The sequence below is a fragment of the Chelonia mydas genome, chromosome 18, assembly GCF_015237465.2.
Source record: "Chelonia mydas isolate rCheMyd1 chromosome 18, rCheMyd1.pri.v2, whole genome shotgun sequence".
In the NCBI taxonomy this organism is placed as follows: Eukaryota; Metazoa; Chordata; order Testudines; family Cheloniidae; genus Chelonia; species Chelonia mydas.
In genome coordinates, this window is record NC_051258.2 from 6,382,747 (window position 1) to 6,401,048 (window position 18,302).

General features: G+C 53.2%; 2 protein-coding genes across 9 annotated transcripts in view; one reads left to right on the top strand and one right to left on the bottom strand.

The window, feature by feature from the left end:
• Positions 1–3,497, top strand: part of CROCC (ciliary rootlet coiled-coil, rootletin) — a 60,464-nt gene extending 56,967 nt beyond the window's left edge. For all 7 annotated transcript variants that reach the window (XM_043531728.1, XM_043531729.1, XM_037881250.2 and 4 more), the window contains one exon: positions 259–3,497. In XM_043531728.1, coding sequence (XP_043387663.1) covers positions 259–345 — 87 coding nt within the window. In that variant the 3' untranslated portion in view covers positions 346–3,497. The remainder of the gene's footprint in view (positions 1–258) is intronic.
• A 2,670-nt stretch (positions 3,498–6,167) lies between these two features.
• Positions 6,168–18,302, bottom strand: part of MFAP2 (microfibril associated protein 2) — a 31,721-nt gene continuing 19,586 nt past the window's right edge. Inside the window, exons 3-9 of one of the 2 annotated variants that reach the window (XM_027831422.3) lie at positions 15,531–15,614; positions 13,651–13,677; positions 13,127–13,213; positions 12,576–12,614; positions 9,292–9,379; positions 8,597–8,670; positions 6,168–8,073 (exon numbers count right to left, since the gene is read on the bottom strand). In XM_027831422.3, coding sequence (XP_027687223.2) covers positions 7,970–8,073; positions 8,597–8,670; positions 9,292–9,379; positions 12,576–12,614; positions 13,127–13,213; positions 13,651–13,677; positions 15,531–15,614 — 503 coding nt within the window. In that variant the 3' untranslated portion in view covers positions 6,168–7,969. Of the gene's footprint in view, positions 8,074–8,596; positions 8,671–9,291; positions 9,380–12,575; positions 12,615–13,126; positions 13,214–13,650; positions 13,678–15,530; positions 15,618–18,302 lie in introns of both variants that reach the window. The other variant, XM_007069288.4, reaches the window with a different exon arrangement.

Genomic DNA, 18,302 nt, shown 5'->3' on the forward strand with positions numbered 1-18,302 from the left:
GGGAGCTCCCCAGCAGCCAGGGTCCCTACAGTGCCCGCGGCTGGGAGAGGCTGAGACTGGAGCAGTAAGTTCCCCCGCAGCCACTGCCCTCCCACCGCTCCCTTCCAGCTCCCATCCTCCCGGATTCCTTTGCCTATTCGGGGAAATAGCCCTGAAATCGTGCTGCACCGTCTGGCTCTGCCATGGCTTCGGGGGACCCCCATGCAGCCAAAGTGCTGACTGGATTCCCCCTTTTTTTTTTAACCCTCTCCTTCGCAGATCTCGACGCTGAAGGATCAGCTGCAGCAGGAGCTGCGGCGGTGCCAGTCCCATTACTCTCACTCCTCCCTCCTCTCAGGGAACTAGGCTCCCTGCCACTCACTAGCGACACTGTGACCAAGGAGCCTTCAGTGCTAAGCCCCCTCCGGCTTTATGCTCCAGCCCTGCGGTGGGGAAATTGGGTTTGTATAGAGGGGGGATGCCCCTGCCATGGGGACCACCCTCCCCATACGGCCCTGTGGATTCCTTGGGTGCTCAGCCCTATACAAAAGACAAGCACGCACACACGTTCCCCTGAGCGTGCATCGAGTCAGGGCCCCAACGGGTTGACATGGAATCGGGGAGCGTCTCAGAGCTGCTAAGTTGCCTTCTCCATGAACGTATCGTTACTGATACGCTATGAATGAAAAGTAGCTTGGTAATCAGTGACAACCGTCAGCCTGGGTCTGATTTTCAGCAGCGCTGAGCACCCCCAGATCAAAAGTACAGTCCATTGGAGCTGGGGATGCTCCGCGCCGGGAAATCAGGGCCCCGGTGGCCTTGCTTAGAAGCCACCTTCAATCCTTTTGTAGCATCTTTCCAACGGCGAGTGAATTGTTACACTGAATAGCAGCCCCCTTCCTTCTGAAGCGGGGATAGAAGATAACGTTTGCTAGTATTCAGAGCAGGGGAGTGAGGACTCCTGGGTTCTCTTCCTGACGCTGACACATCGTATGATTGCCTCACTCTGTGCCTCAGTTTCCCTATCTAATGCAAGGCTAATAATACTGACCTCATAGAGGAATTCTGAGGCTTAACTAATTACCCGTGATGTGCTTTGAGATCCTCTGCTAGAAGGTGCTCTGCAATGGGTTTATTCGTAAGCAATATTATTAAGTTTAATAGAAACAGTGGCTTCTTTGTCCAGAGGGTCATGTTGGGGGCTAACATTTAAAATGCATCTCTGAAGAGGGGAGTGCATTTGCAGGCCGACGATTGAATGCCCCTGGGTGACTGGAGTCCAAACATGGGCTCAGTCACCAGTGAAATGGGTTTGCTGATCTGTGTCGTCCCGCTATTTCATTAACCTAAAAGGCCCCTTTAAGCAAAAATATATTTTGGGGGTGGGTGGGGACCAAAAAAAAAAAAATCTACAACCAAGCTGAACTAGGTCTTGCAAAACCAGCATTTACCTTCTCAGCAAGGACATTTCTGCCATTCCATTTTTTAAAAAAACAGGACTTTCCTAAGGGTAATACGCTAATGGAGGAGAATGTATATTTGATACATGTCATTTTCTACTGCAGTTTTTACCAGAGGTTTGGAAACTTTTCAATACTTTGTCCTAACCTGCTTCTGCAGCTCTGGTTCATCCAATGTGGTGTTGCCCAGAAGACCCATAACCCTTTCTATAAAATGGAAGGTGGAAGATTTTGTTTTATCAAGGATGTGAGCGTTTGAGTTGGGTGCTCTGCTCTGTGCTGGCCTTCCCAGTTTTTTTCCCTTAGAGCAGAGAAGGGTCAGTTTCACAGAACCCAAGTCTAAACAGCTGTTGAATGTTTGCTCCTCCTTTCCAGAGGTTTTCTCCTTTCCAGGAGCCAGCAGCATCATGCTCTGCTTGAGCATGTTGTCTGAGAAAGTACCCACAGCGTGACTGTGTGTCCATTACCATCTCAGGGCCCCCGCTTCTCCCAGCACCCTTCTCACATCCAGCGCCTGCACTGGGATGACTTATTGTAGTAAGCAATATGAGCTTGTAACTGCTTCCTGAAACCAGTAGGTGAATAAACTCCACCATCAGAGCTATAGTGATTATTTGTGCCGGCCAAATCTTAGTTTACTGCAGTGCTAGTGATCAGGGCGTGGAAAGTTGAATGACCCTGACACCCAGAAGAGCTGAGATAACTGGGTTAGGAGACAAATTGACCCTGAAGAAGTTCTTTTTCCACAATAGTAACAAGTTGATCATTAGTGTCCCTTAGAGTGAGTAGCCTTGTCCTCAGTGTCTATTTAAAGAGACCCTGCCAGCTTGGGTCCTGATGTCTGAAAAGTTTTAACTTATTCCAGGTAACACCAAGATCATGGGCATTTATTTTTCTTGAAGTTTAGTTTGTGAATTTGACAGCACTGCGTGTTTAGTCAGTTTCACTGTGTCCCTTGTTCTATTGGGGGGGGGTTAAGATCGGAAAGTGTGATTGTTAAACGCCACGCCTTTGAGCCAGCGGTGGCCCCCTCACTCAGTTTGATGAGCAGAGCTGTCTAGGCTAATTACAGTAGCATCTCTTCAGACTTTTCTCCTGCCATATTGGCTGCTCTGGTTGTGTGTCAAATGAAAGAATGGGCTGAAGAAGGGCAGCTGTTAAATTAGTGCAGGAGAAGGAACTGCACCTAGTGGAGGTGGCATTTGCAGGGAACTTTTCTCTAATAACCACTGTCCCGGCTTTCCTGGTAAGGTGACTAGAGCAGCTGCCCCGAGGGCTCTGATCTTAGCCCCCAGCACTAGTGTAATGTAACCCCCACTAGCACAGAGTTCTGCCCCACCCTGCAGCCCCCCCCCGGCCCGTGCAGCTGGAAAGGAGGAAGTCAAATTAAGTCCATGGAGGCAGCCCAGGGCAGAAGTGAGCCTGGCTCACTCAGCCATAGCATAAGCTGTTTACTTAGAAAGCCTGGCCAAGCTCTAGCTTATCTGGGGCCCAGGCAAGCACCTTCTCAGCTCAGCTGTGCTCCATTCACAAGTCAGACGACCTAACTTTTGCTCTAGGCTCTGAGTCAACCTGGGCCTAGACTATTCTCAGTGGTAGAAGAGGACAGGACAAGGAGTAATGGTCTCAAGTTGCAGTGGGGGAGGTTTAGGTTGGATATTAGGAAAAACTTTTTCACTAGGAGGGTGGTGAAACACTGGAACGTGTTACCTAGGGAGGTGGTGGAATCTCCTTCCTTGGAAGTTTTTAAGGTCAGGCTTGACAAAGCCCTGGCTGGGATGATTTGATTGGGGATTGGTCCTGCTTTGAGCAGGGGGTTGGACTAGATGACCTCCTGAGGTCCCTTCCAACCCTGATATTCTATGATTCTATGGGCCCTTTCCCTCCCCTGCATCAGCACTAACGCTTCTGCAGGAACCGCCCTCAGTCTGTCCGTGCTCAGTGATGCAGGTGTAACTGATTGGAATCCAGCAAACAGCTCTGAGGCTGCCTAAGGAAGCCACAATGCACCTGTCCCTTTCAGACAGTATTAGCCCTGCAGGAGCCAAGACTTAATTACAAAATACCAAAAAAAAAACCCCACTAAAAAACAGCACACTTTCAGGCTGTAGTTTTTTTAGTCCTTTCACGCCTGGAAAAATTCCTCTCCTGGCCAGTCTGTGATACTAAATTGACAAGGCTTAGGCTTCAGAGTAACAGCCGTGTTAGTCTGTATTTGCAAAAAGAAAAGGAGTACTTGTGGCACCTTAGAGACTAACCAATTTATTTGAGCATGAGCTTTCGTGAGCTACAGCTCACTTCATCGGATGCATACTGTGGAAAGTGTAGAAGACATTATTATATACACACAAAAAGCATGAAAAAATACCTCCTCCCACCCCACTCTCCTGCTGGTAATAGCTTATCTAAAGTGATCACTCTCCTTACAATGTGTATGATAATCAAGTTGGGCCATTTCCAACACAAATCCAGGTTTTCTCACCACCCCCCCCACCCACACAAAATCACTCTCCTGCTGGTAGTAGCTTATCCAAAGTGACCACTCTCCTTACATTGTGTATGATAATCAAGGTGGGCCATTTCCAGCACAAATCCAGGGTTTAACAAGAACGTCTGGGGGGGGGGGGGGTGAGAAAACCTGGATTTGTGCTGGAAATGGCCCAACTTGATTATCATACACATTGTAAGGAGAGTGATCACTTTAGATAAGCTATTACCAGCAGGAGAGTGGGGTGGGAGGAGGTATTTTTTCATGCTTTTTGTGTGTATATAATAAGATCTTCTATACTTTCCACAGTATGCATCCGCTGAAGTGAGCTGTAGCTCACGAAAGCTTATGCTCAAATAAATTGATTAATCTCTAAGGTGCCACAAGTACTCCTTTTCTTAAGGCTCAGGCTGAGCACCCACAGCAGCAGCGTGCTAGGAGGGCGTTACTGAAATCCTGGTTCTCTAGCACAAAAGTTTTCTTACAGATGGTGGATGGTTTTCTTTTTAAAGTGACCAGGTTTTCTACTAGAAATTCCTACTTTTTGTTGTTGTTTTTCACTTGCATAATAATTAATCACACCAGGAAGAGGGGTATTTTTATAGATTACATTGGTACTTTCTTGATGAATTTGGACATTGGGGGAGGAAAAAGGAGAGCTTGCCCCGCACGGGGTTGGTGCTGCGGGGAATGTCAGACTGTCAACTAGCTCACCTGGCATTTGAAGTCCCTAGTGGTCAGTTCCCTGTAAGCTGAGGCAATGGAAAGACCAACCAGGAAACTCTGTGTCTCTGCGTCAGAGTTTTAAACATGTCCAAAGTTTGTATAAATGTTTTACAGGGGGATTTAAAAAAAAAAAACACAACACACCACAGACAGGACAGTGCTCAGCCTGCCTCCCCACTTTTGCTGTCAGGGAGCGGCACCCGGTCCAAAGTCACATTAAACAGGAAGAAAAATGTGTGCCAAGCGAGTGTGTGTGATTTCATTCTCTCCTGCAGTAGGTTGCTGCCATTGGACTAGAATTATAGGGCTGGAGGGTAACTCAAGAGCCAGTCCTGGGCCTTACCCAGTAGCAGATTGCTATTTGATTCATGTTTATAGATTATAAAGCCAGGAAGGACCTCCTGACTTAATTCGTGTTTGAGTTAACATGAGTATATAGTTTTACTGCTGTCATACAGATCCCCTCAGGCTAGCGGTGAAACTGACAAGGATGGTCACTTTCAGGTTGTCACCAGGTGGAGCTGGACTATCTGACTCCTGGAGCCATACCTGCACTAGCTCCGATCAAGCTAGCACGCTAAAAATAGCAGTGTGCCCACAGTGGCGGGATAGGATAGCTGCCCTGAGTACAGTCGAGTCGGGACCATTGATACATATGTGGGCAGCTAGTCCAGCCCGCTGCTCCACTTCCATTTTTAGCATGCTCCTTTGTAGACCTAAATTATCCTGCTCCTGCTGGGGAAAGCTAGAGGCGAACTCGTCGAAGCTAATGCTTCATCCAGCGCTGTCTTGGTACGGATTGAGGTTCTCTAGGCTGGCAAGGAGGGAATGTGGTCTGAGCCCAGGGACAAGTTACTGCTGCTTAATCAGCTCCTGCTTGGCCGCCAAGGGATTGAAGTGTACAGTAGAACCTCAGAGCTATGGCCACCTTGGGATTGGGGGTTGTCCGTAACTCTGGAATGTTCATAACGCTGAACAAAGCAGAGTTCGGGCTCCACATCCAGCAGCTGACACGCCAGGCCAGGTTTCTGCAGCAGCTGAGCCCCTCCCGGGGCTGCCCCCTGCGTGAGGGTGAAGAGGGGGAGACAGGCAGCCCAGATGTGCCTACCTTTGAGATGCAATACAGCCATAGTACAGTATTTGCTTTTCTTTTTTTGGTCTCTGCTGCTGCCTGATTGGTTACTTCCAGTTTCACATGGTGTCTGGTTGACTGGCCAGTCTGTAACTCTGGTGTTCGTATCTTGGAGGTTCTACTGGAGTTAAAATGAAGGGCTGGAAGAGGAAAGGGGGAGCTACAGCAGAAAGCACTAGGCTACTCCCTTCAGCCTAACCAGGACTCTGGCATTTGGCTCGGTTACAATGTTTGCAGGATGCTCCTTGCTGTCGGGATTTTGCTGAAGCCGCAGTGGCGTAATGCAAACTATTTTCATAGTAGAGCGTGTGGCAAGTCACTGACCAGCCCTAGCCGTTCCTCCCCCAGCTCAAGCTGTGAGCAAGCTCAGTGCCGCCAGCCGTGACCTTTTCGGGTTGTTTATTTTTTTAAAACATTCATTTTGTACAAAAAAAAAAAAAAAAAAAAGGAATTATCCGTACAACGCTACAGCGAAAGCAAGAAAACCAGAACAGTACAGGAGAATGCAGTGCTGCGGGGCCCCTCAAAGCCCTGGGAGCAAGTGAGGCTGGGCCAGTTCACCGCCCGCAGTCAGGGTCACATCTGTATCAATGGCCCAGCTTCTTTTTTACAAAAGCTATTTTGCAGCTGCTGTACTCAGCATTGCCATTTAGGAGCCTAAATCTCATTGACTGCCAATGGGATTTAGGTTCCTAAATCATTTACACACAGAAATGCTGAGAGCGGTAACCCTAAATACCTGGCTCGAAGGGAAGGAGGGGAGGGGTCCCCCCAGTTGGATCAGGTCTGGAGCTGCAAGAAAGACAGATTCCTGGCTCATTGAGGCAGAGACGGCCAATGATTTTTAAGTGAACAGTGGACCACAAGGCTTCCCTGCAGGTGGACACGGCTGGGAGTGGTACGGGGGAGCTGGCACCCGCCCGAGGAAGCAGAGAGATGAAGGAGCAAGAGCACGGGGAAAGAGTTAAAGTCCGCACCTGAAAAGGGCTGACTTTGGTAAAGCACAGAGGGAGATGGTACGAGTGGCCTCCATCCACCCTTCTGTGCGGTGTCTACCTCAAAAGAGTCATTTTCTCTTCAAGTAAGGACCAGGTGGGTGCAGGCACCAGCATCATCCGAGCGCTGAGTTTCTGAAGGGCCGAGCTCCTACAGTTGCGGTTGGCTGCAATGGGCGGAAGTTATTTGCTCTGGCAGCTGACCTCTCTAGCCCGTCATCTCCCCCATGGGATCCAAAGTCCCTGCACGGAGAGAATGGGCTTCTCCCATCTCTGCAGCAGCACCCAACGACGAAACTGCCAGCTGTCAAAATACGCCCCGGGCTGCCTCTCGGGCAGTACAACGTACCTGCTGCGGCCCAGCTCAGACATCTTCAGCCGAGCCGCTGTTTCCCTCACGGCAGTCGCCGCGGGTCAGGTAACAATCGGTGCTATCCTGACACTTGAGCAGAGGCGAATGGGGGCATGTGCCAAGCTGCCACTCAGCCAGCCGGCGCGTTCACAAGGAGATGGGGCGTGAGGCAGGGTGGGGGTGGGACGCAGCGGGCAGAGCCCAGCTACAGCAGCGCTGTGGCAGCTACAGAGTTGACCAAGCCCGGCACAACTTTGGGGCCAGATGGGCCCCAAACAATAGAACCTTGGGCCAGCATCCAGGATGAGCTTCGAACTGCACCCTGGTCCAAACCAAGGAATAAAGCAGCAGCCATCAAATCCACTGGAAAGGAGGAGGAGGAGGAGGAAGGAGAGACGGGGGCAACGGTCTAAGAAAGCAGCAAAAGGGTGGGGTGGGGGGGGGGGACAGACCAGAAATTCAGACAACCCCTTACACTTGTTCTCTTGGATACTCTACGTATAAATTGAGCCAGCAGCCCAGCTGGGCTGGCGTGCGCCAGCTGCGTCCAATCAGACTGCACTGGCTCAGCCCAGCCCCTGCCGGTGACTCTTCCAATATCATAAAAAGTAATAAAAAAAACATAAAAATCCCTATATTATGTGCACAAAATGGACTTCTATGCTGTTTCATGCACCATGTTTCCTTAGCACCATTGATTTCATGAGCACAATGACAATGTTATTCTACCGGGGCAGACGGAAGGTAGCTCGGGGAGAGAGCTTTCCTCTGGGTCGGCTTGGCCTGGCCTTGAGCAGTCGTGGCCTGTGCGTCTGCTGGGGCATCCGCCGTCCAGCCTTAGCAGCCGCCGCAGCTTCTGGCGCAGGAGGTAGCCACGGTCTGGCAGAGGCCGCTGGTTGCCAGCACACCGCATTTGGAGAACTTGTCACGGCACAGGTCAGCTGTGGAGGGGAGGCGAGGAACCATGAAGGAACAGAGCAGAGCTCGGGGGAACGGAACACGAAGTTTCAGGGTTTTGTCAAAACTGAAAACCAGAACTCCAGAAAGTTTCTACAGCTGAAGATTTGTTTTTATCCCTGTCTCCCCCGGGGGATAAAAGAAATCAGTTCCCGAGCAGCTGTGTCCAGGAGTTTAGCATCTTAGGAGCAGAGGGGCCAGCCTGTCCTAGGAGGGCAGAGCGAGGACTTAATGGCTGGATCCTCTGCCAGCTTACACACCTGCCTCACCAGCCCCTCTGTACTGATCGAAGAGTGATTCGCACCCACTGAACAAGTTTAGGGTCCCCACAGGGTGTGAGCCAAGTCTCCCCTCCCCGCTTTTTGGAGAGCTGCCATTCAGCCAGCCTCCAGCTGAAATGTCCCTGCCCGGGGTCCTCCAGAGACCAGGACCTGTCCCGTCTTATGGGCCAATTCACACTGTGGCAGCAGCTCAGCCCCGGGGGCTCCTGGCGCGTCACTTCCTTACCTCGGAGCAGCTCTTCGTGGGCGCAGACAGTACGGACACAGATTTCCTTGTTAATAACGTACACCCGTCGAAGGCTGAAAGGGAGACCAGAACACACGGCCTGAGACACCAGGGTGGAGGGAGTCCTGGACGTGGAGAGTGGGGGAAGGGCTCTTTGCTCTCTGCCCATGCTTGTGCCAAAGTGACCTGTATTTTCACTGCCAGCAGCTGAGTCAGCAGCAAAATGGGGGAGAACTCTTCCCCTCTAACACAAGCCACAGGGCAAAGGCTCTGGGGGCCCGTGAGAAGGTGCTGGACCACCAGTGGCTCTCTGGTACCTATGTCCATACTAGCTCGTGGCTGTCAAGGGAGGCTCACTCAAGGTCTGCCCTGTCTCCCCCGCCCCCCACGTGTTACCACGAGTGGGTTGTGCGCGTGGCCACTCACGCTACACGCTCTGGTTCACTGGCTAGTGAGGACAAGCGTCACAAGCCCCTGCCCGTGTGTAGCTCAGATTCACTCCGGGCAAAGGGGCAGCCCCAAACACGGTTCGTCACACCGCGAACTCCGAGCAGCCCAGACGGAACTGTTTGTTTTCCTTTATTAAATGCAGAACTGGGCCATCTTGGGGGATGCTCCTGGGCCGGCCTCTGAAAACACGGGGCCTGGCCCTCCAGCCAGGCCATGCGGCGGGTGCAGCCCTGCCTGCTGCTTACCTGTAGAAGCAGATCTCGTTCAGGCACTGCTTGCAGGGCTTGTGGACGGAGTAGAGCCTGGTGCAGGGATACTGCTCCTCCCGGCAATCTGCCCAACGAGAGAACACAGGCACTGGGGACCGGGCACTGGCACGACATTGAACAGTCCGCGGACAGCCGCAAACTCAAGAGCAGCTGCTGGTGCTCTGGCATTGGCGTGCATGGGCGGTGCCTGGCTCATGGGGGAAGCTGAGAGGTAGGGATGAGTGTTTAACAGGGACCCACAATTTCATTTCAGATCCCTTGGTCAGCAAGCCACCCATCTCCCTTAACCCTTCCCTGAAGGGCAGCCTCTCCTGATTCTTCTGCACTGGCTACTGGTTCTGCAGCATGAGCCCAGCTGGAGTTCGGACCAGTCTGGGGCAGCGCAGGGCTGGGGGAGATCTTCAGTGGGCCCAGTCACCATCTCAATGGGAGTGCCATGCCAGGCACTGACTCGGATGTTCCTCAGCCTCAGCCTAGTCCTGGTTCCCTGAGTTAATGAAGTGCCACACAAGCAGAGTGGAGATGGAGTAGGAATGTCCTCTCTCTATTACTCTTTTCATCCCGTAGGATCCCAAACGACTGTACCCACGTGCATGGGAATTGCTTTCAGGAGCAGTGAAATGCGGCCACTTCTAGGGTGGAACAGCACAACTGGTTAAATAGCCCCACAGCTTAGGGCAGAAAGTGAAGAACTTTATCTCCAATGAAAACTGGATGGGGGGGGCAGGGCAGAGGGACTTCAGGGAAGGAGATTTTAGTTACTGGAGCCGGACAGCTGAGTTAACGCCTTTCCTCTTGTGGCGAGGGCCACGGATCTTTAAAGAGCACAGTGGCCAGAACCTCAGCTTTCGACGACACCTCCAAAGCACAGTAGCGCCCCCTGCAGAATGCTGGGGCATTGACCCAGCTGTCAGAGGGGGATGCCCCTCAACTGCATGAACGCCGGAGCCTTGCTTAGCTTGCAAACCCTGCTACTGGCACGGCTGTAGGGACCAGGAGGCAAAGTGCCCCCCCCCGGAGGGGGGCAGGAATGCCTACAGCTAGTATCTCAATGGGTGAAAGGGCAGGTGCTGATCTCGTGCTGCTACCATGGGTGGGGGGGCTTCGCAGATAAATACCCTGCTGCAAAGAATGAACAAGCTAAAAGCCACATCTTGCAAGGGCCTTGAATTGCACGGGGCTGGAGGGTAACCAGCACTTGGCAGGAGCCAGGCAGCTAACCCCTCGGGTGGTGCCAGCAGCCACGGTGGGGCCATCCAGCAGTTCCTGGAAAGCTGGCCTCCCTAGGCAGGGCTCAGGAGTTCTCCGCCTCCTTTAGTTTGGCCCGGTACAATCTGGAAGGTGATCTCGATTTTCCCTTTTTTGGGGGCGGGGGGGGAGAGAAAGCAGGAAAAATGTGATTTCGCGACACGTGCCAGAGTGGGACCATTGTGCTGCGAGCAGCCGATCTGTGTTTAGCTTGGAGCGGAGCAGAGCAGAGCACCCCGGCTTCTGTGCACGCTCGGCAGGATCGCTGGCGCTGGCCTGGAGCATGGCTTTGGCTGGCCTGCGCTGTCCCTCTGCCCCCACCCTGCAACCACGGCCGGTCAGCCAGCTGCGCGTGTAGCAGCCCTGCAACACGTCACCGGGAGACGGCCGACTTCTAACCCTCTCAACTGCTCTCAGCAACGTGTCCACCTCTGACATCGCAATGCTCCCAGTGGCGGAGCCAGATGGCACAACCCGAGCGATGGGTCGTTGGTGGCGGGCCGCAGAGTGAGCCTGCCCCCGCACCCACCCAGCAGAGTGGGCTCCTGTCCTGTGCCCGGCTCCCCATTCTGGGCGGTACAAGCTGGCGCGTGGGATTGCAGTGCCATATGGGTGTCATGATGGACAGGCGGCTGGGCCAAATTGGAGTGAGTGGCGCTGCAATGTGGCATGTGAGGTCACAGCGCCATGGGACCCCGGGCACCGTGTTGCAATGCTCGGAGTGAGGAAGTGGGTACAGCCCTGCGGGACAGGAGTGGCCACTGCTGGGTGACTGCAGGGTCCCCAAAAGGCATCCCTCATACACCTGGAGGCCACTGGGGGGGGTGTTGCTCCCCACCCTTATTAGCTCTGCCACTGAACGTTCCTCCTACAGGCACAGGTCCGATTCCTAACCCAAAGGCAGAGCGGTAACCAGTGGGCAAGAGAAGGAAACTCCATGGGGCTTTCAGCTGGTTCGTGTCTAACTCTTGGGCAGTGATGGCAGATGGTGTCGCAGGCAGAGTTTAGGGAGAAGGCGGAGGAGACCACCCCCCACTGCTCCTGAAGCTGTGAGTGAGGGGGAGAGAGAGGAAGAGGGATTGAGGAACAAATAAAGTGAAAGTCAAACAAGTGCATCGGAGTGAAAGAGCCAGAGAAATGCTGCTAAATGTAACAAGGTTCATTTGTAGCCTCCAGGGCTCCACCGGGCACCATGGCTTGGAAATCTATCCACGCGGGGGGAAATCAAGGGGGACTTTGTGCTTTCTCTGGGGTTTGGACATTTTCTCACCACAGAGGAGGGGCTGCGCAGTGCAGGGTCTTTAAGCTACTCTCCGACATCCGTTAAAAAACCAAGGGTCACCGAGAGCATCAGCTGGAAGAGCCCGATCCTGCAATGCCGGGAGAAACGCTCCTGGATTCTGCAGGGCTGCTCCCAGAAGGGAGGGCTGCAGGATCTGGTCCAAGGGGAGAACGCTCTGTCCCCATCTACTATCCTGTTTGTTAATGGCAGGTTCTCTCTCAGACTCAAGGCAGCCCCGGATCAAAGGCAGATTGGCTGATATGTGGGGCAGCCATGTCGGAGGAGATACAGGTTTCTTGCGCTTCTGGCAGACCTCAGACGATATGCTCACAATCGGTCAATGGTGGTTTGAAGGATTAGAAGGTACAAGGGTGGCCTCATTAACTCCCTGCTCAATTTAAAGCGTTTCCTGTAAGCGAAACGTCGTCAAAGCTAGAAATCCACCAGGCAGCCCCTGCCAGCTGGAGAGAGCCCCCAGCCCCGCCTCCCAGCTGTGGTGTCTCCTGCACGTTCCACCCCAGGTTGTCCTGCCTGCATGCTTGGGGGCGGAGGAGGGAAACCAGTGCCCTGGCTCCTCTTTCAGAGCTCGAGTGAGCCGCTTTTTCCACCTCCTTTATACTTTCCAGCCTTGCCTCCTGCAGGCCCTTCCTCCCACTCAGAGCTGACTTCAGGCATCTGCAGCTCCCGGAGTCACCCTACGGTTCGGAGAACAACAGGCTGCGGGTCTTACCAAGAGGTCCAGGTTCTGTGGGTTCGGTCTCGGGAAGAGCTGGAGGGGAAAGACAATAGGTGGAGCTGAGAACACAGCACCAGGCTGGGAGTGGGCTGCAAACTGGTATAACTCATGCTCCTGTCTATCTACGGTACATACAGGGCCCCCGTTTTTCCAGCATCTCGGACGTATTGATCCTCACCATGCCTTGCCAGGCAGGGCGGGCCATTCTCCCCATTGTGCAGATAGGGAACCGAGGCCCTGAGAAACCAAGTGACTTGCCCAAGGGTCACACAGGGAGGCTATGGCAGAGCACACAGGTCTGCACAGTCCCAGGCCAGTGCACTAACCACTGCGCCATCCTCCCTCTCTGGGGTAAGTGCTACTGCCCAGGAAAGCTACACACACACTGGACACTGTTTATACTCTGCTCCACATTTGAACAGCGGATCTGCTCCTCGGCTAGTGCACGGCAGCGGACATACTGACTACAATAGGACCACACCGGCAGTGGACACGGCTGCCCACAGCCCCCCTCCGCCAGGAGTGGTGAAGGCTCCACAACGCACCGGGGGTTGGCGCTGGGATGATCTCCTGCTGGGTCTGTTGCTGGGACTGATACTGGAACTGCTCTTCGGGAGTGCGCTGGGTGACATCTGCCATGGAGAACGGACATGTTCAGTTCAGGTTAATCAGGCACCACACGCACCCCCTGCCAAACGGGGCCAGAGACCCCAGCACTCTCCCTCCCCAGGAGCCTTGTTTTATTGGTCATTTTTCCAGTTTTCCCCGGGAGCCTCGTTTTGCAGTTTGGATCCTCCTCCATTTCTTCCTGAATCCAGCAGTGAAATATCAATGCCACATAGTAACTGGGGCAACAGATTGCATCATAAAACCCCAGAGGACTAGACCTTCCCTGCAAGATCAAGGCAAAACAGAAGCCAGGCTGGGAACGGCAGAATTCATATTCCCAACAAAGCACAATTATGCCGCCTCCATGGCACGTTAGTTACACTCCAGCCAGTGCTGGCCAGCTGGAGCAAACAGGGCAGCTCAGAAGAGCAGATGAGTGCTCAAGAGAGAAAGTGCTTACCTTGATAGTCATAGTAATCTTGATTGTCTAAAAACAAAACAAAAACAAAGCACAGAGAAAGGTCTCATTTTAGGAACAGCAAAGACCCAACACAGCATGTGGAAGAAGGAAACAAACTGCTCTTGTTCTCCCTGCACAAAACCTGTCTCGCCCAGTCATCTCGGTGGTGGCTGTGTCTCGCTTGGGATACTGACAGATTTCCTAACCCCAAGGGCAATGGAAATCCCGGTGGTTGCATTGTACAGGGAATCCACTCTAGGGTTTACAAGTCTGCTCTGAGTTGCTGATCGCCCAAGTCAATGGGAGGGAGAAGTGATCAGCATCTCTGGGGGAAAAATCAAGGCATAAACTTTCACCCACTGCAGTAGGGGAAGACATGGTTTGAGCGAGGACACGGTCAAAACTTTCTAAAGCGACTAGTGGAGTGATCAAGACACCGTACAGGGGCCTAGTTTTCAGAGATCAGGTGTCCAGCACTTGCTGAAAGATGTTTCAAGTTGGGCCCCCCAAATTACTCGTCGCTTTTGAAAATCTTGGCCATTGGTCTCTTCAGCCCATTTCCAGCGACTCTCCAGGGGGAATGTAAAATCCCAATAATTGTTTTTTTTCCAGATCAGATTAAATGATAATCCCAGCAGCCTGGACAACACTCCCTCACCGTAACGTCTGAAAGACCCTGGCTGAGAGAAAGCAGGTACTGAAGGCATAGCAGCTGCTACCTTTGCCTGGGCTTTCCATGTACCACCCCCACCAGTGTGTTGCAAAGAGCATTGGGCTATAAAGCACGTTCGGTTTAATTCAGTGACAGTTACCGTACTGGAACGCAACACAGCTGTACCTTTAACAAATCTTAGACTCATCAAGGTTCATGGGCAGTGAATACACTTCTTGGAAGCAGCCTGGCACAACAGAATACCAGGAACCATCGGAGTTTAGTTGCTATATTGCAATAATCATTTCCCTGAAATCTCATGAGCCACTCTGAACAGGGGAAGTAGAAACCTGAGTTAGCCAAACTTCTGTTAATGGACTAAATTAGCTTTGCCAGATGGAAAAAGGCAGATTATTTTACTTGGGAGGACCCTAAATTGCCCAACCTTCTCTATCAGCTAGGGATGATCGTGGGCAGCATATCAGTTGTGAGTTTGTTGGGCGATGTGACAGTGAGAAACATTTCATGCAGTTTAAAGGCAACAGCATCCTGGAATGTAGAACTGGGGGTGCTTCTGTTTGTCTCTGGGCACCTTGTTACCAGGGACATAGCAACAAATCCTGCCCAGTCCAGTCCCCTGCACTGAGATGACCCAGGGAGGTCCCTTCCAGTCCTACAATCCTATAAATCAGAAGAGTTCAGTGAAGCGCATCAGACATTTGGGGGGGAGGTATCGATAGCTCAGTGGTTTGAGCATTGGCCTGCTAAACCCAGGGTTGTGAGTTCAATCCTTGAGGGGGCCATTTAGGGATCTGGGGCAAAAATTGGTCCTGCTTTGAGCAGGGGGTTGGACTAGATGACCTCCTGAGGTCCCTTCCAACCCGGAGATTCTATGATTCTATGATTACCAGAAACTGGTTTAGGGGGAAGTTTAATGGAGCGACATCTGTGGACTGGGATTGGAGCATGGGTTGGGAGGAGATCTCGCCAAGGACCTGAAAGGTGTAAATACCAGGGAGGGAGAGGAAAGGGTTGGCGTGGGACAAACTGGAATGAAATCAAAAAGGGGACATTCAGACTGAACATCAGGAAAAAACCCTCCTAGATGGCGAGATCTGTTAGGCAATGAAGCTGCCTCACCGAGACACACAAAGAGCAGGTGTGTATGTTGAGGGATGGAGCGGGCGGAGGGGGGAGATATATACATGAAGCCACCAGGACCACTCACCTAACTGAGGGTCGTACTGGGAATACTGCAGCTGGTCAAGATAAGGGGGTCCTTCGAGATCGTACTGTCCCTGGGCCAGGAGCGCTGCTGGGAACAGGCACACACACACACACAGGAGAGAGAAATCATTGTGGTTTACTGAGTGATCAAAGTATTTGACCCTTTCAAAACGGCCCCCCACGCCCCTCCCGCTGCTTTTCCCTTGAGTACGGGGCAGACACGGTGTAAGAAAGCTGCCCCCACTGCCCGTGGGATGGACACGTAGAAGGGGAGCCAGCATCCTAGGCACAAGCCAACATCCAGGTGTCTGTGAGTTCAATCCCCCCTCCCACACCACACCCTCAGCAGCCCTGGAAGAGCCCCAATCCGCTGGCCTAGCAAAGCTCTTGGAAATCAACAACTGGACTCCACCGCCATGTTCACACGAGGGTGGACGTGGTCTGAACTGGTTCACCAGCCCCCCCGGAACAGCCCATCGGGGGAATGTTAGACCAGTAGCAATGGCTCCTTTGGGTGGGTGAAGAGCTCAGTGCCTGGAAGTCGGCTTCACCCCCTGCTGCTTTGACAACAAGCCCTTCGCTGCCTCAGTTTCCCTGAGAGTTTCATCGTCAGGGCTCGTCTGCATGAAGAGAGCTGACCTGACGCTCAGCCCCAGGATCGCCAGCGTGTGTCTCCGTGCAGCGTGGCCAGCCACCGTTCCTGGCAGCTGGGAAGGTCGGCTCAGGCCCGCAGGGGCTCAGTCGCTGTGATTGCCCCTTGTCAGGGTTTGGACAGGGCCGCCTGCAGAGCAGGAATTCTCAGGAGAGGACTCCAGGTCGACCCGAACAGCACCAGCACCGTACAACCAGGAGGAACAGTGCAAGCCGGGCGGGAGTCTGAGACAGTTACTTGTCCCACGATGGCTCTACCGAAGCAGCCTCAACTAGCGGGAGCTGAACTCACATAGCGGCGACCCCGAAGGCCGCACAGTGCATTGAACTGAGCTACATGGGCCAGTGCTCTCCGTCTCCGCTGATCAGATGCACAGACTGTGGACTGCCTCCCCCCGCCCCGGGCAGGGACTCGCAGGGGTCCTGGGAGAGCGTGCTTGGCATTGTCCTGCCTCATACATCCTCCTCCTCACTGCAGGTGGGAACTTTATGAGGCCTCAAATTAGCCAAGTGCGTGAACGTTTAGACCCAGCTGTGAGCCACCACCTCTCGGATGAGGCGTCCAGCCGTGTACTCAAGCACTAGGATTAAGGTTGCCAGTTTTGGGTGTGTTCCTGGAGATTTCATCACATGACATAATCTTTAATTAAAGATTAATCTTTAATTCCAGGCCAATCATAGGGTGAGTCATGCTACACAGAGACAGCACAAATGAGGGCCACAATCTCCTGCAGGGACCTCAGAGAGCACGAACCGTGCTAGGTCCCAAAATCAGCAAATGAACGATCTCAAGTGTGGGGCAGGCCTGCAAACTGAGGGAGTCCGTCTGCTCCTGATCCTTGTCCCTCATCCTTTCCTACACCCACAGCAAGGTCTGGTGCCTGGAACTGGCTGGCTGGCAGCTTGGTAAATTTGTCTTGTCAAGCACAAGTTCAGGGAGTGTATTAGAAACGGGCGTCCCCGCCGAGGTGCACAGACAGACAGTCACCTGACTGACAGCCCAACGGATTTACGCGTGGCTGGATCCAAGTTAAAACCACCCTGGGGGTCCAATCTGGGCTGAGCTACCGACAATGCCGGATGCGGAGCAAAGTGGACATTTAAGGCCCTCTCCTCTGGATGTGCAGAGCACGTGTCGCACCCACGGCCCCCTGAGTGCCGATGGGGTACCCACGTCCAGATGGAAACATACCCCCAACCCTGCTGTGCTTATGGGACGCATGCACGCTAGTCTCTTCAGCCATTGCATTCAAATGCAGCTAGGAAAGCCGATGCACTGCAAGTCGAGGGCTTTGCAAATGAAGCAGGAAACTGAGACAAGTCTCCCTCCGTCTGGAAGTCATTGAGTGAACAAGAGCTCCTCCACTCAGCAGCAGATGGCAGAGGAGGAAGGAGAAGAGCTGGCTTAGGCCCAGAAAGAGCAACAGCCTAACATGACTCAAGGCCAGGTAAAAACCCCAACCCTTGCAAGAAGCTGTAAGAGCCGAATCACTGCTCAGCACCCATTGTTTTCCCCTGTCCATCTTCAGGCCCCACGGTGGGGTTGGAAAACGCACTTCCCCTCGGGATGCACATGGAAGTCTGGAAATTCCCACAGGGTCTCTCCTCCCTGCCACACACACTTCATGTATAAAACAAACACAGGCCGAACGTCCAGTGGAGATCACTACCCACTGCCCCTTCCCTATCTGCACCTCTGAAAAAATACACCCAGCTAGTCCCCGGGCCTGCCCCTTCTGCCTGAGGCCCCGCCCACCAGAGCCCCGCGCCCACCCCCCCCGGCCGCCAAACCAGCTCAACCCCCAGGCCGCCTTCCAGCCCCTGAGCGCCAGCCCAACCCCCGAAGCAACCGGCTAGCCGAACCCCAGCCCGAGCTGAGCCCCTGCCGGCCTATGAAATCTGCCACTGTACTCACCTGGCTGCCACCCTTCTGAACCCCAACCCTACGCTGCTCGCCACAGCTGCCACTGTTCATCTGGGTCAAACTTCAGCCTTCTCGAAATCAGCCATTTTGGGGAAATCTCTCCCCCGCCAACCCTCGATCGTAGGCACAGCTCTGCCAGTGGCAGCGAGAGCCCAAGTGTAGACAGGCCTCAGGGACCACAGGTATTTTATAGACCTG